Source organism: Canis lupus, chromosome 24 (assembly GCF_003254725.2).
Source record: "Canis lupus dingo isolate Sandy chromosome 24, ASM325472v2, whole genome shotgun sequence".
Classification (NCBI taxonomy): domain Eukaryota; kingdom Metazoa; phylum Chordata; class Mammalia; order Carnivora; family Canidae; genus Canis; species Canis lupus.
The window spans coordinates 26,303,427-26,315,944 of record NC_064266.1 but is presented as its reverse complement, the minus strand read 5'-3'; the positions used below and the strand labels follow the sequence as shown (position 1 = coordinate 26,315,944).

General features: G+C 41.4%; 1 protein-coding gene across 5 annotated transcripts in view; it reads right to left on the bottom strand.

Annotated features, from left to right (window-relative positions):
- Window positions 1-11,339, bottom strand: part of CTNNBL1 (catenin beta like 1) — a 161,377-nt gene extending 150,038 nt beyond the window's left edge. The window contains exon 1 of one of the 5 annotated variants that reach the window (XM_025470034.3): window positions 11,172-11,339. In XM_025470034.3, the coding sequence (XP_025325819.1) occupies window positions 11,172-11,201 (30 nt within the window). In that variant the 5' untranslated portion in view covers window positions 11,202-11,339. Of the gene's footprint in view, window positions 1-10,358; window positions 10,614-11,171 lie in introns of those variants that run through there. The other 4 variants (XM_035705466.2, XM_035705465.2, XM_025470033.3 and 1 more) reach the window with 4 other exon arrangements.
- Between the last annotated feature and the right edge of the window lie 1,179 nt (window positions 11,340-12,518).

The following is a 12,518-nucleotide window of genomic DNA, read 5'->3' as shown; positions in this document are numbered from 1 at the left end:
CTACATAAAATTTACCAACCCTCAAAAAGCTAGACTGGCTCACAGGCTGTCAGCATATTTCACAATGCTCCAGAAACAACAGTTGGTGCTTCACCAACACCTGGTGAATGATCAGGAAACAATGGCAAAGACAAGACCAAGATGAACCTGTAGACTCTCAGAGCTGCAAAATTTGAAAATCTGCAAGCCTTCTGGGTAGAGTCTTGCCCAAACTGTCCTTTCACAGGATGATCAGATGGGCTAGTAATAGTGATTACCAATGGCCGAGGCCAAGACCCAAAGTTTGAGTCTTAAAGGTCCAGCAAAGGCAGGGTATACCATATGACGCAGCCCCAGTCCCAGCCAGCCAGAGTCCTTCTGGATGAGGCAGCAATTGGGACTCAGAGAATAGATGTATAAACTTGGGAGGACAAAAAGAGAGACAGGAAATGAGAGACAGAGCCAAGAGCCAAGCACAGACAGGAATGGGGCAGAGGTATGAACAGGTCAGGAACAAGCACATGGCGTCTCAGGTAATTGCTATGATTCGGATTTCATGGGCTAGTGGGTGTGTGAATTTGGATATAAGACTAGCTTAAAGATATAGTGTCAAGGCCATCAGACAGGTAAATGGCTCCCTTCCAGAAATATAAGCAGCCATGAAGGAAAGGGACATGCCACAGAAGGCCAGATTAAGCTTCTGTTTGTGAGTGCTAGTTTCTCTTGAAAGACTCATGATTAGTGAGCTCAGATATTCTTTAGTCTCCCAAGTAGTGGTGGGCAAAGAGATCTAGAAGAAATGCTGGATAAAAAATGAACACAGGTTACACTATGGTCTCTAGTATCTTACAGGCGTCAGTAACTAATAGAAGAGCCCTAAAGTTTTACAGTTCATCCAAAGATGACCAAGAATACTAATGCTTCATTCATCCAACAACCTCAGCCTTTCAGGACACTACGAAAGAGTACAAGCAGGGCCTCAGAGATTAGATTTTATCCTATTTTGGGCACCTGGGTGGCTCAGTTGGTTAAACATCTGCCTTTGGCTCTGGTCAGGGTCCTGGCATCAAGCCCCACATTGGGTTCCCTGCTTGGTGGGGAGCCTGCTTCTCCCTCTCCCGCTCCCCTTGCTTGTGCTCTCTCTGTCAAATAAATAAATAAAATCTTTAAAATAAATAAATAAAACCTCAATGTGGGTTTCTTTCCATGGCAACCCCCAATTTATAGATGGTAGTATCTTTTTATTTCTTTATTGTTGTATTTTAGCATTCTGTTGATTCTTTGGCATCTTTACCTTCCTCTGCCCAACAACTGCTCCTGGCCAGAGCCCCCACTCCATGTTTCAGCTTCTCTGTCAATAATTACGTAGCCTTGAAATGCTCAAATTTCCCTTATCACTAACATGAGAAGTTATTAGCTGTTCCCATGGAAGCATTAATGTTTGAAGAGGCCACTAAAAGATAATAAGACAAACTCTAACCACAATTCTTTTATTTTTATCCAAAGTTGCAAAGAAAATAGCATTCTAACATGACACACCAGAAGACTGATGTACTGTTAATGCTTAAGTTTATTAAAAATTCCAAAAGTAATTTTATTTTTTTTAAAGATTTTTATTTATTTATTCATGAGAGACACAGAGAGAGAGGCAGAGACATAGGCAGAGAGAGAAGCAGGCTCCGGGAGCCCAATGTGGGACTCAATCCTGGAACTCGAGGATCACGCCCTGGGCCGAAGGCAGGTGTCCAACCGCTGAGCCACCCAGGTGTCCCCCAAAAGTAATTTTAAACTCAGTTCCTCTTAACTGGGAGGGGGAGTCAAACTTAAAAATGTAATCAATCCTCAATTCTACATATTAACAAAACACATTAGTAATGCCAAATAATCTGTTCAATAAACAAGCATATATGCCTCTGGAATACAGTCAGACACATTCAGAGGGAAGTATCATAATACTCTGCTTGATTTCATATCCTTCTCAGTTCAGTCAATGGCTTTGAACATTGTGGGGTAGTTGAGAAGTCTAAGGAGCCCAAGCAGATGATCTGCTCACAGGCCATTGATAATCTAAAATGAGTTAACAGATGAAAATGCACTGTGGTAGTCTAACTAGATCCTTCACTGAACTTAGGACAAGGATAATCTAGTTTCTACTTACCAACTCACAATGGAGATGGTGTTTTAAAATTTAGGTCAACACACTTTCAGATCAGTCATTCCTAGAACACTGCAGAAAAGAAAATGACTTTGAACTACTGAGCTGAAATACTAGAATCAAATGGCTGCTGGAAAAAGTAAGAGAATCTCTGCTATACCTTCTCCTCTCCAATTTCTCCATAGCCAAGACTTAGGCCAAAACCAAACACTTCCTTCGGGAATCTTAGGGAGAAAAAAAGAAAAAGAAAGGAGTAATTTGTAAATGAGATTTCTGGCACTAGAAAAGGGGAACACTGAGATATCTCAGCAATATTAAAGAGACCTGGGGAAAAGAATTACTGTGTTGATGACATAATTCTTGATATCAATGACTGCTAACTGTGGTGGAAGAGGGCTGTGCTTTAATCTACTGAGAACAGTTCTACACTGTGGCATGTGTGGGTGACAAACTGTTCTCATTTCCTTTTATAGCATTCTGAACCTTAATCTCCAAGGGACCAATGACCTTGGGAATACTGAGGCTGCTCTGTAAAATTCACAAAAACATTTTTTTCCTTTTCCTACAGCATGTGTGTTGTTTGTAATTATATCAACAATTAAAAATTAACAGCTAACATTTACTGGGCGCTTACTATGTGTCAGGCACTATACTACTTAGCACTACCCATTTTGTCTTATTTAATCCTGTATTTTAAAAAAAGATGGTAACAATAGTTTTTTTTTTTTTTTTTTTTTAATGCTGGGCAAAGATACACTTATTATAAAATCTCCATTTTAAAGATTAGGACCTGAGGCTTAAAGAGGTTAATTAACTGACCCAAGGTCACATAGCTAGCAAATAGCAGAGGTGGGTTTCAAACACAAGCAGTCTGACCCCAAGTTAATGTTCATTCACTACACTAACATTAAAAGACACCTAATGGGCACACTCAGAGTGCACGTGCTTTGAATTATTCTCTCCAATAGAGCTGACAGGCTTTTCTGAGCCATCCACATTCTCCTATGTAGTCATTTTTACATTTGAAAATTTCTCTATTGGGGCAAGTTTTACAAATTCAATCCCCGAATTTATTATTTTTTTTAAGTAAGCTCCATGCCCGACATGGGGCTTGGACTCAAGACCCTGAGATCAAGAGTCACATGTTCCATTGACTGAGCCAGGAAGGTGTCCCTCCTTCCCCTAATTTAAACAATACCTAGAGAGGGACTGCAGAAAGGAATGGCTGTCTTCCTCAAGTTCACCTCCAAAATTAGGCATCTCAATAAAACCTACCTCCAAAGAAGCCGATGACCAGAGAAAAGTGTTCCACTGGCCTATAGAGGAAATAAACCCACATCACCATGCCAATACAAGATGCACAAAAATAAAAAGTAAGACCAACCAGAAAGCTACCTATTTAACAAAGTCCCAACAGTCTAAACTACGAAGCTAAAGTAGGAAGGAAGGAATAAGGAGAAAACTGAAGAAGCAACAGTTTCTCTGCAAAGCCATCCCAATGACAGAGCTGCTCCTGCCTGTGCCACCAAATTTTGTTCATTCCTCTGTAACAGCAATGATGCTGTGTACTGGAGTATCAATTTTCAAATCTGTAGGATGCCACTCTTAAGAATGCAAGCTCCATTAGACCAAGAACTGTGGCTTAAACATTTTCAAATCCTGACACCTTCTTGACCCCTAAGGAAGAAGCTACACCTCTTTGTTCAAAAGATCTTATGATCCATGAGGAAAAGGACCTTGTCTTTCATCTTTGAAAAACAGCTCCAAGGAGACACCCTGACTAAAATGCAAAACCAGGAGGCAGGTGGTGGAGCAAGGGGAGCGATACAAAAAAATTACATGATCCCAGAACATCTTGCCAGCATGGTGAGTAGACAAAGCCTAGGTCAGGGCTAAGAAGCTAACAGTTGTCTATGTTGAAGTTCTGAAAGACGGAAGAATGGGTGAGTTCATCTAAGATCCAGAACAGTATATTACAGAATCAAACTTTAAGGAAGAGTCAAAAGTAATGAGGCTCAAGAAAATCTTTGGCAGAGGGTACTGGCAACTTTCAAGAATGCAAGTTTTAGACATTTTATAAAACAACTGACCAGTACTCTTCAAAAACATCAAGATCATAAAAGCCAATGAAAATGACAGTGACAACTAAGTGCAATGTGGGATCCTGGATAGGATCTTAGAACAGGAAAAGGACATTAGTGGGAAAAAAATGGTGACATTTGAATTAAGTCTGCAGTTAGGTTACGAGCATTATGAATGTTAATTTCCTGGTTTTGACCATCACCCTATGGCTATAGAAGAAGTTAAGTTTAGGGGAAGCTGGGTGAGGAGTATATGGAAACTCAGAAACTCTCTAATATTTTTGCAAATTTCTGTAAATTTAACATTAATTCAAAATAAAAGTTTTAAAAAATGTAGATCTTGCAGCAAGAGTAGCAAGAGATGATATGGAAAAGGAAGACAATTCAGAAACTGAAGTAACATATTTGAAGCAAACATTCTTGAAGTCTAACGTAAAAACAAAGGCATACAAGTCAGAAAGCAAATAAGATATTAGAACAAAGCTTTCCAAAAGGGGAAATAACCGGAGCGCATTTGAAGGTATATACTGGTTCACTCAATCATTAAACAACCATTCATGAAGCATCCATTATGTGTAAGACACTTTGCTAGGTGCTAGTCCCTGACTTTAAGTTATCTGTGTAGTGTGCAAGGAGGCACTTAAATATGGTTTTATGAATATGAAGAGAATGCACCAGGAAGAAAGAGGATGAGAAGGTTGCAAAGAGAGGAAATGAACTTAAAAAAGAAATCACTCGGGAGGTGAAACAGAAAACACTCTGAAATGGGAATAGCAATAGCAATGAAAATAGTGCTTTATCTGTTGTTTATAGTCCCACTACTAACAAAAAGCAACTTCGAAAAGCACTAGTCTAAACTGTCATGCAAAAAGCTTATAACCCAATGCTATAAAACATCATGATGAAGATAATACTCTCAGTGTTATAGGTGAAATGGGGCCACTACAGAATCAGCACATGAGTTCTGGATTCCAGAACATTTCTTAAATCTACACCACAAAAAAAAAAAAAAAACAAGAAAACTCAATTACAAACTACAACACTACCTTACAGAGAAAGAAGCAGATGATAAGAAATAACACAAGGGAAAAAAATGCTTATTACAGCAAACTTGAACTAACACTTTACTTACCTACTAGATTAATGAGACAAAATTAAATTGTGACAACAAGTAGTATCAAGATTGTGGTAAAACTACAACACCTACTACTGTTAGAACTGTAAACTGATACAGGATTAATTCCAAAGGAGCTATGTGTTCCTTAATGTATCTGCAGCTGAGCGGACCTTATCATTTGCCACTCCCCTCCATTTACTCAATGCTCTGACATTTCACTCCCATGCTTCTGTTCTCACTAATCCTGTCAAGAATGACTTCCCTCGCCTCCTTCATTACCCACAGAATTCCTATTCATTTATCGTGGTTGATTCCAACATCATCATCTCCCTTTTCTTCAAATGACCACATTCAAATCCACCCCCATTAATATATCCCTTCTCCAGGCACATCCAATCATTCCTTCCATTGTGCTCTCATAATATTTCATTCACACAGTTCATTGTTGAAATGGTGGTCTCATTCCTCAAGTTATGAGTTCTTTAAGGTCCAGGACCATGTCTTAGTAATTTTTGTACATGCAATACTTAGCACAGGAGATAACACGTGATAATTTCTAAAGGACAGGTGAGAGGGGAAAAATGCCTCATAAATAAAAAAGTTCACTGCAATAGTATTTCCAAGAACAAAAACCTGAAAACCAAATAATTTAAAATAATTCCCCTAAATAATTATACAGGAACAATTTAGGGGAAAATGGCTGGTTTATCACTTGAGGAAAAAGCATGAAAACATTAAAAATAACATGAAGGCTATATAGAAACACAGAAAATATTTCTGGCAGTGTTAAAAACTAAAAACATAAACACAAAACAGTATAGACACAATGATAATTGCCATGCAATATATATAACTGTGGGAATATAGAAATATTTGTTAGATTAGGGTACTTTTCCTTTTTCTCAAATACCTTCTTTTAATACTATTCTTGTCAGTTTATTGTCATTAAAATTTTTTTATTTCAAAAGAAGGACATAAGGGGAAAGGAGCAGGATTATAAATTCCTATAAGCCCCCTCAATCCAAGGAAATGCTATGATATTACTGATAGGTAACAAGAGGAGTGGGTGTCTGCAGTATTGCTAAAACCAAGGGTCCCTGACCCCAATCTGCCTCAAAGAGAAGACTTCTCATGTCACAAAGCAGGTCATTCTCACTGAGCCAAGCTGCACTAAACGTGAATTCTTTATTGCAAAACTTCGAAGGTAAGAACTTTTTCCAGACATCTGTGGAATTAGTATTAATGAGAATGCCCTGAAGTTCATATGCACGCCTATGCAGCAGAAACTTCTCAGCCAAGGAACTGCTGGGCACACTTCTTGATGAGATGTCTAAGCCTGAAGGCATCAAAAAAGTACATTTCCATACTGGGAACATAACTGGCTTCCTCTTTAAGACTTTTTCCACCACCTCCTGTCCACATTGTAATTCTCCTGTCTTCTCAAATGAATAGTTAACATATGTCAAGGATATAAGGCATATACTGAGGCACTTACTGCCTAACTCTATTACTAGAAGAACCAATCTCAGCAGAAAATTGGAATCTTCCCACTAAGCTTCCCCAAAATTGAAATTTAGGAAGCACCCAAAAAATATTAAATACTTTTAATAAACATTTCTTGACATTACATATTTTCCTTGCTTACCTTAATCTCTGAGTTCCAGGAAAGGAAAACAACCACAATTCTTATAGCTCAATACCTTCATTTTAGAGGTGGTTTAAAAAAAAAAAAAAAAGAAGAAAAAGAAGAAGAAGAAGAAGAAGAAGAAGGAGAGGGAGGAGGAGGAGGAGGAGGAGGAGGGGGAGGAGGAGGATATACAGAGAGGGGAAGTGACTTGTCCTGAGTCACCTAGATAAGTAATGATAAAGGGAGGATTAAAACTCAAATCTCCCAGATTTTCAGCCCCGATTCATTCCCCTACATCAAGCTTTTTTATCCCTTGAAAACTCTAGAGCTCTTGGCCTAAATAATTAGTATCACAGAATATAAAGTTAGAAGAGACCTCAGAGAGACTTACTTAATCCTCTCATTAGGCATATGAGGAAACTGAGGCCCAGAAAGATTAAGTGATTTGTTCTCAATAATTTGGATGGCAGGGAAAAAGTATAACTTAAGCTTAAAAAAACTAAAACTAGCAGCTATGCGAAGGGAGGAGAATCTCAGTTGGGTAAAATTTTTAAAGAAATAAAGATAATTCTAGACCAGGGGCAGTTTCAAAATGTAGTCCCTGGACCAGAGCTTCAGCACCACCGGAGATCTTGTCAGAAATGCAAATTCTAAGGTCCCATTAGAGATTTACTGAATCAAACTCTGGGGGTGAGGATATTCAAATTTAGACAACATGTCCCTGAGAAATGAACTTCAGTGGTCATATTGAGTCCATTTTGTAAATCATATGTATAATCAACAGCACTTAAAATTTATGCATTCTTCTATAGGTGTATCATTCTTCAATTTTTTAAGTTTTTAAAAATCTTAAAACAAAACAGAAAACCAGGTTGGGTAATCATTCGGTTCCAGTTCTGGCTCTGCTCCTGGCTATTGTCCTTGGGCAGGTAACTGACCTCCCTAGCTCAAGTGTCCTTTTCTATAAAATAGGCATGCCCCTCACCTCAAAGCATGTTGACAATTAACTATAAGAATCCATCTGAAAGCACTTTATTCAGCATCTGGCACAGAGTAGGCAGGCACGACAGCACAGTCACTAGGAGCTTCAGTTATGAGGCAGGTGCTTTTCTGTACCTCAGTTCCCTAATCTGTACAACAAGGATTAGAGACAGTACCTTCTTCATAGGGTTATTAGAAAGATTTTGAGAGATGGTACAAGTAAATGATGCATCTTTCATAGCTATAAAATGTTACTGTTTTTGAAGAGCTTTTGCGTTCATTAATTCAAATGATCTTCACCTACTTCCACAAGAGGATGGGTGCATTTGATTGATTATGAACTAGATTCCAGACTGTACCATCTTTTAGGAACAGGAGGAGTGGACATCCATCTTACGAAAAGGAAATTGCATGAATAGTGCATATGGGGAATGAACAGAGATGAAAATAAGGAGATCAGGATTCTGGTTTCAACTATGCCAGTACCTTAGCCCACAGCTGCAGAAGTGCTTTATCAGAATGGGGTTCACTCCTCATCTGTAATGAAGTGGGCTGCATGAGGTTATCTATATAACATCTCTCCAAATAAAATTTGAACTCCTTACCATGGCCTACAGGAAGACCTACATTGTCTGTCATCTGCTTACATCTCCTATTCATCATCTACCATTCTCCTGCTCACTCACCATGTTCCAGCACCATCAATCCTCTCACTGATCTTCTAAAAGGCTGTACCAGCTTCTACCTCATAGCCTACATACGTGCTCTTCCCTCTGCCTTGATTCTTCTGCCCTTTTACATGATTGGCTCCTTCTCAACCTTCAGTCCTTTAGCATCCATTCCTCAGAGTCCTTCCCAGACCATATTACCCAAAGGTAATAGGTCCTGTCTCCTACTGCCAGGGGTTATTTTTTTTTTTTTTAAGATTTTATTTATTTATTCACGAGGGACAGAGAGACAGAGGCATAGGCAAAGGGAGAAGAAGGTGCCTCACAGGCAGCCCGATGTGGGACGCAATCCCAGAACCCCGGGATCACGCCCTGAGCCAAAGACAGACACTCAACCACTGAGCCACCTAGGTGTCCCTCAGGGGTTATTTTCAATCATAGCACTATCTAATAAAAATATACTGAAAGCCACAAATGAGCCACATATACAGCCACATATAACTTTAAATTTTCTAGTAGTCATATTAAAAAAAAGTTTAAAAGAAAGTAACATTAACTTTAATAATATATTTTCTTTAAGCCAATATACCCCACATATCATTTCAACATGGAATTGATATAAAGATTATTAATATACGTTACATTAATTTATTTCACACTAAATCCTGGAAATCCAATGTGTATTTTACACATAGCTCTCAATTCCACACATAGCTCTCAATTCCAACTAGCCACATTTCAAGTAGCCACAGGTGCCAGTGGCTATCTCACAAAACAGCACAGTTACAGAGTATACTCTGCTTAGCCTTCAAGAGCCTATCACAATCTGAATTTACTTACACACTTATCATCTTCTAACTTTCTCACCAGACTACAAGCTCCACAGAAGCAAGAACCTTGTCTGTTTTGTTCAATATTGTATACTCAGAGGATTTTGAACAGTAGGCGTTCAATAAATGTTTTTTGAGCAAATGAATGAATCTCTTTTAGCTTCAATATTCTGAGTCAGTGGGCCTGCCATTCTACAACTCCCAAACAGATATGTAACCACTCATTCAACAACCTTATTTCCTTTCTTCTTTCATGTTCAATAACTGTCTTAAAAAGAGAAATCTCGGGCAGCCCCGGGGGCTCAGAGGTTTAGCACCTGCCTTCAGCCCAGGGTGTGATTCTGGCAACTCAGGATCGAGTCCCATGTCGGGCTCCCTGCATGGAGCCTGCTTCTCCCTCTGCCTGTGTCTATGCCTCTCTCTCTCTCTCTCTCTCTCTCTGTGTGTTTCTCATGAATAAATAAAATCTTAAAAAAAAAAAAAAAAGAGAGAGAGAGAGAGATAAATCTCTTGGCTATATATCTCCCGTTGCTTATAAGTTCTTTTCTACGACGTCTCCAAGGTCTGTTCTTCATATACTGGCTGAGGGAGTGACATGAATATAATTGTTAGTGTTTGCTGAACTTTTACTCTTTGACAAGCATTGGCAGACCATTAAGAACTTCATGACAGACTTATGTGGCAGGTACCATCTTTGCCCCTAATTACACATGGGGAAACCAAGGCACAAAGAGTTAGTTAAGTAAGTATTCTGTGCAAGGTTACAGCAGCCAGTTAATAGCAAAAGAGACACTCCAAGGAACAAGCAGCCCCGGCCCCTAGTTCTTAACGACCTATTCTCTACTGCAGACCTGCCAATGGAAATACAAGACCGGTTATATATGCAATTTTAATAGCCACACTAAAAGGTAAGTAGCCACCTGAACAACGTGGACAGCGGGGCTCTACTGCCTCTCACGAGGGGCCCCTGTAGGAAGTCAAGGAGGGGGAAACCTTTGAACTGGGAGCCAGGAGACCTCAGCTCCAATCCCAGCTCTTACTTGTTGAGTGACTCTGGATAAGTCCTTTCTGCCCTCTGGGCCGCGGATTCCCGCCAAGTAGCCAGAGCAGGGAGGACGAGAAGATTCCACGCTAGAATTCCACGCATCTCCTAACAATGGCATGGGAACAGCTCTTACACTTCACAACCAGCTTTCACACCCGGTAGTTTGCAACGGAGGCCTCAGACAACCCAACGGGAGGGTTAGGACTGTCGCCGTCTTACAGATACAAAAACTGGCGCTCAAAGAGGGGGAGATGACTCGTCCGAAGGGCACATGGCTAATTACTGGGGAAGCCGGGGTCAAAGGCGGGCAAGGCCAGTGCCCTCCCACCGCCGCCACCAACACAACGCCCGGGGGACCGGAAAGCCGACGAGATGGCTGCGAAGGTGGCCGGGGGCCTGCGGAAGAGTTGACGGGGACCAGGCCCCAACCCAGGGTAGGGCAAGAAGAGGCCCAGGCTGCAGCTGAGACGAAGGAGCCTGCGCTCTGAGAAGGAATGAACCAAAGGGCCCAGGAAAGTCTCAGGGGAGTGGAGTGAAACGAGGGGCTCGGACGCCGGAGCCTCAGGAGCGCGGGGGACGCGGCCGGGGACAGAGGCGACGCGGGGGGAGATGAAGGGGCTCTGGTCCCGCGACCGCAGAGCCCTGCCTGGGTGAGGGGATGGCTCCCGGCCTGCCTCGCCCCTCATACCTGGTAGCTCAGAAGTTCGCCCACATCCATGGTACCAGGCCCAGCCAACACCTGCTACTCAGCTTCCCTCCACTCACGGCCAAACCGCGGGCCCCTCCGCGGCGGCTCCGGCCACACTGCCGGAAAGCGCGGTGAGCGGGTCGCACGGCCAATGAGGTAAAAGTGAGAGGGCCACGGAAGCCGGCCACACTGCTGTAAAAGGCAACGCCACCGTAACGCGCGCTGCATTTGCGACGGTACTGCTTCCGCCCGGAGCCTGAAGGAGGCGGGGCGTGGGGGGAAGGGGGCGGAGACTTGGAGGAGGGCGGTAGGGTGAGAGGAAAGACCCAAAGGAGCCAGGATTTGTTGGGCGCCCCCTATGTGCAGGGCGGAGCAGCGAGAGTTTCATTTGTGCTCTCCAATTTTTTTTTAAAGATTTTATTTATTTATTTATTTATTTATTTATTTATTTATTTATTTATTTATTTATTTATTTATTTATTTATGAGAAACACAGAGAGAGGCAGAGACATAGGCAGAAGGAGAAGCAGGCTCCATATGGGGAGCCTGATGTAGGACTCGATCCCAGGACCCCAGGATCATGCCCTGAGCCACCCAGGCATCCCTATGACCTAGCCAATTTTATCCTCATTTCACAAATAAGGAAACTGAGGCGTAGAAATGCATTGTCCAGTTCTATATCTACTAACCACATGTGGCAACCGAGGGCTTGAAATACAGCTAGTCTGAGTTGAAATGTGCCATAAATGTAAATAAAATACACACCAGATTTCTAAGATTTTTTTCTTTTTAAGATTTTATTTATTTATTCATGAGAGACACAGAGAGAGAGAGAGGCAGAGACACAGGCAGAGGGAGAAGCAGGCTCCATGCAGGGAGCCCAATGCAGGACTCGAACCAGGGACTCCAGGGTCACGCCCTGGGCGGAAGGCAGGTGCCCGACTGCTGAGCCACCCAGGGGTCCTGATTTCTAAGAGTTCTGTTGATTACATGTTGAAATTTTCTTTTGAATATAGTGGGTCAAAGAAAATATAAAATTAATTCACCTTTTTTTTTTTTTTTTTGACTTTCTAAATGTGGTTAGTAGGAAGTGTAAATTACCTATGTAACCGTGGCTCCCTCTGTGTTTGCTTGTTTGTTTTTGGACAGTGCTGTCTCAGAAAGTGTGTTTCCAAGGCCTACAACTACTATTGACTGAGAAACTGTTGGCGATCACATCTCCCTCTCTGGGCTTCTGTTTATTCATCTAAAGGAGGCCGGGTGGGAACTGGATGATCTTGTTTCTACCCCAGAGATATAAAAAGGTTTTCTGTAGGAGGAAGTTGGAGGTGATTTGGAAGAGAATCA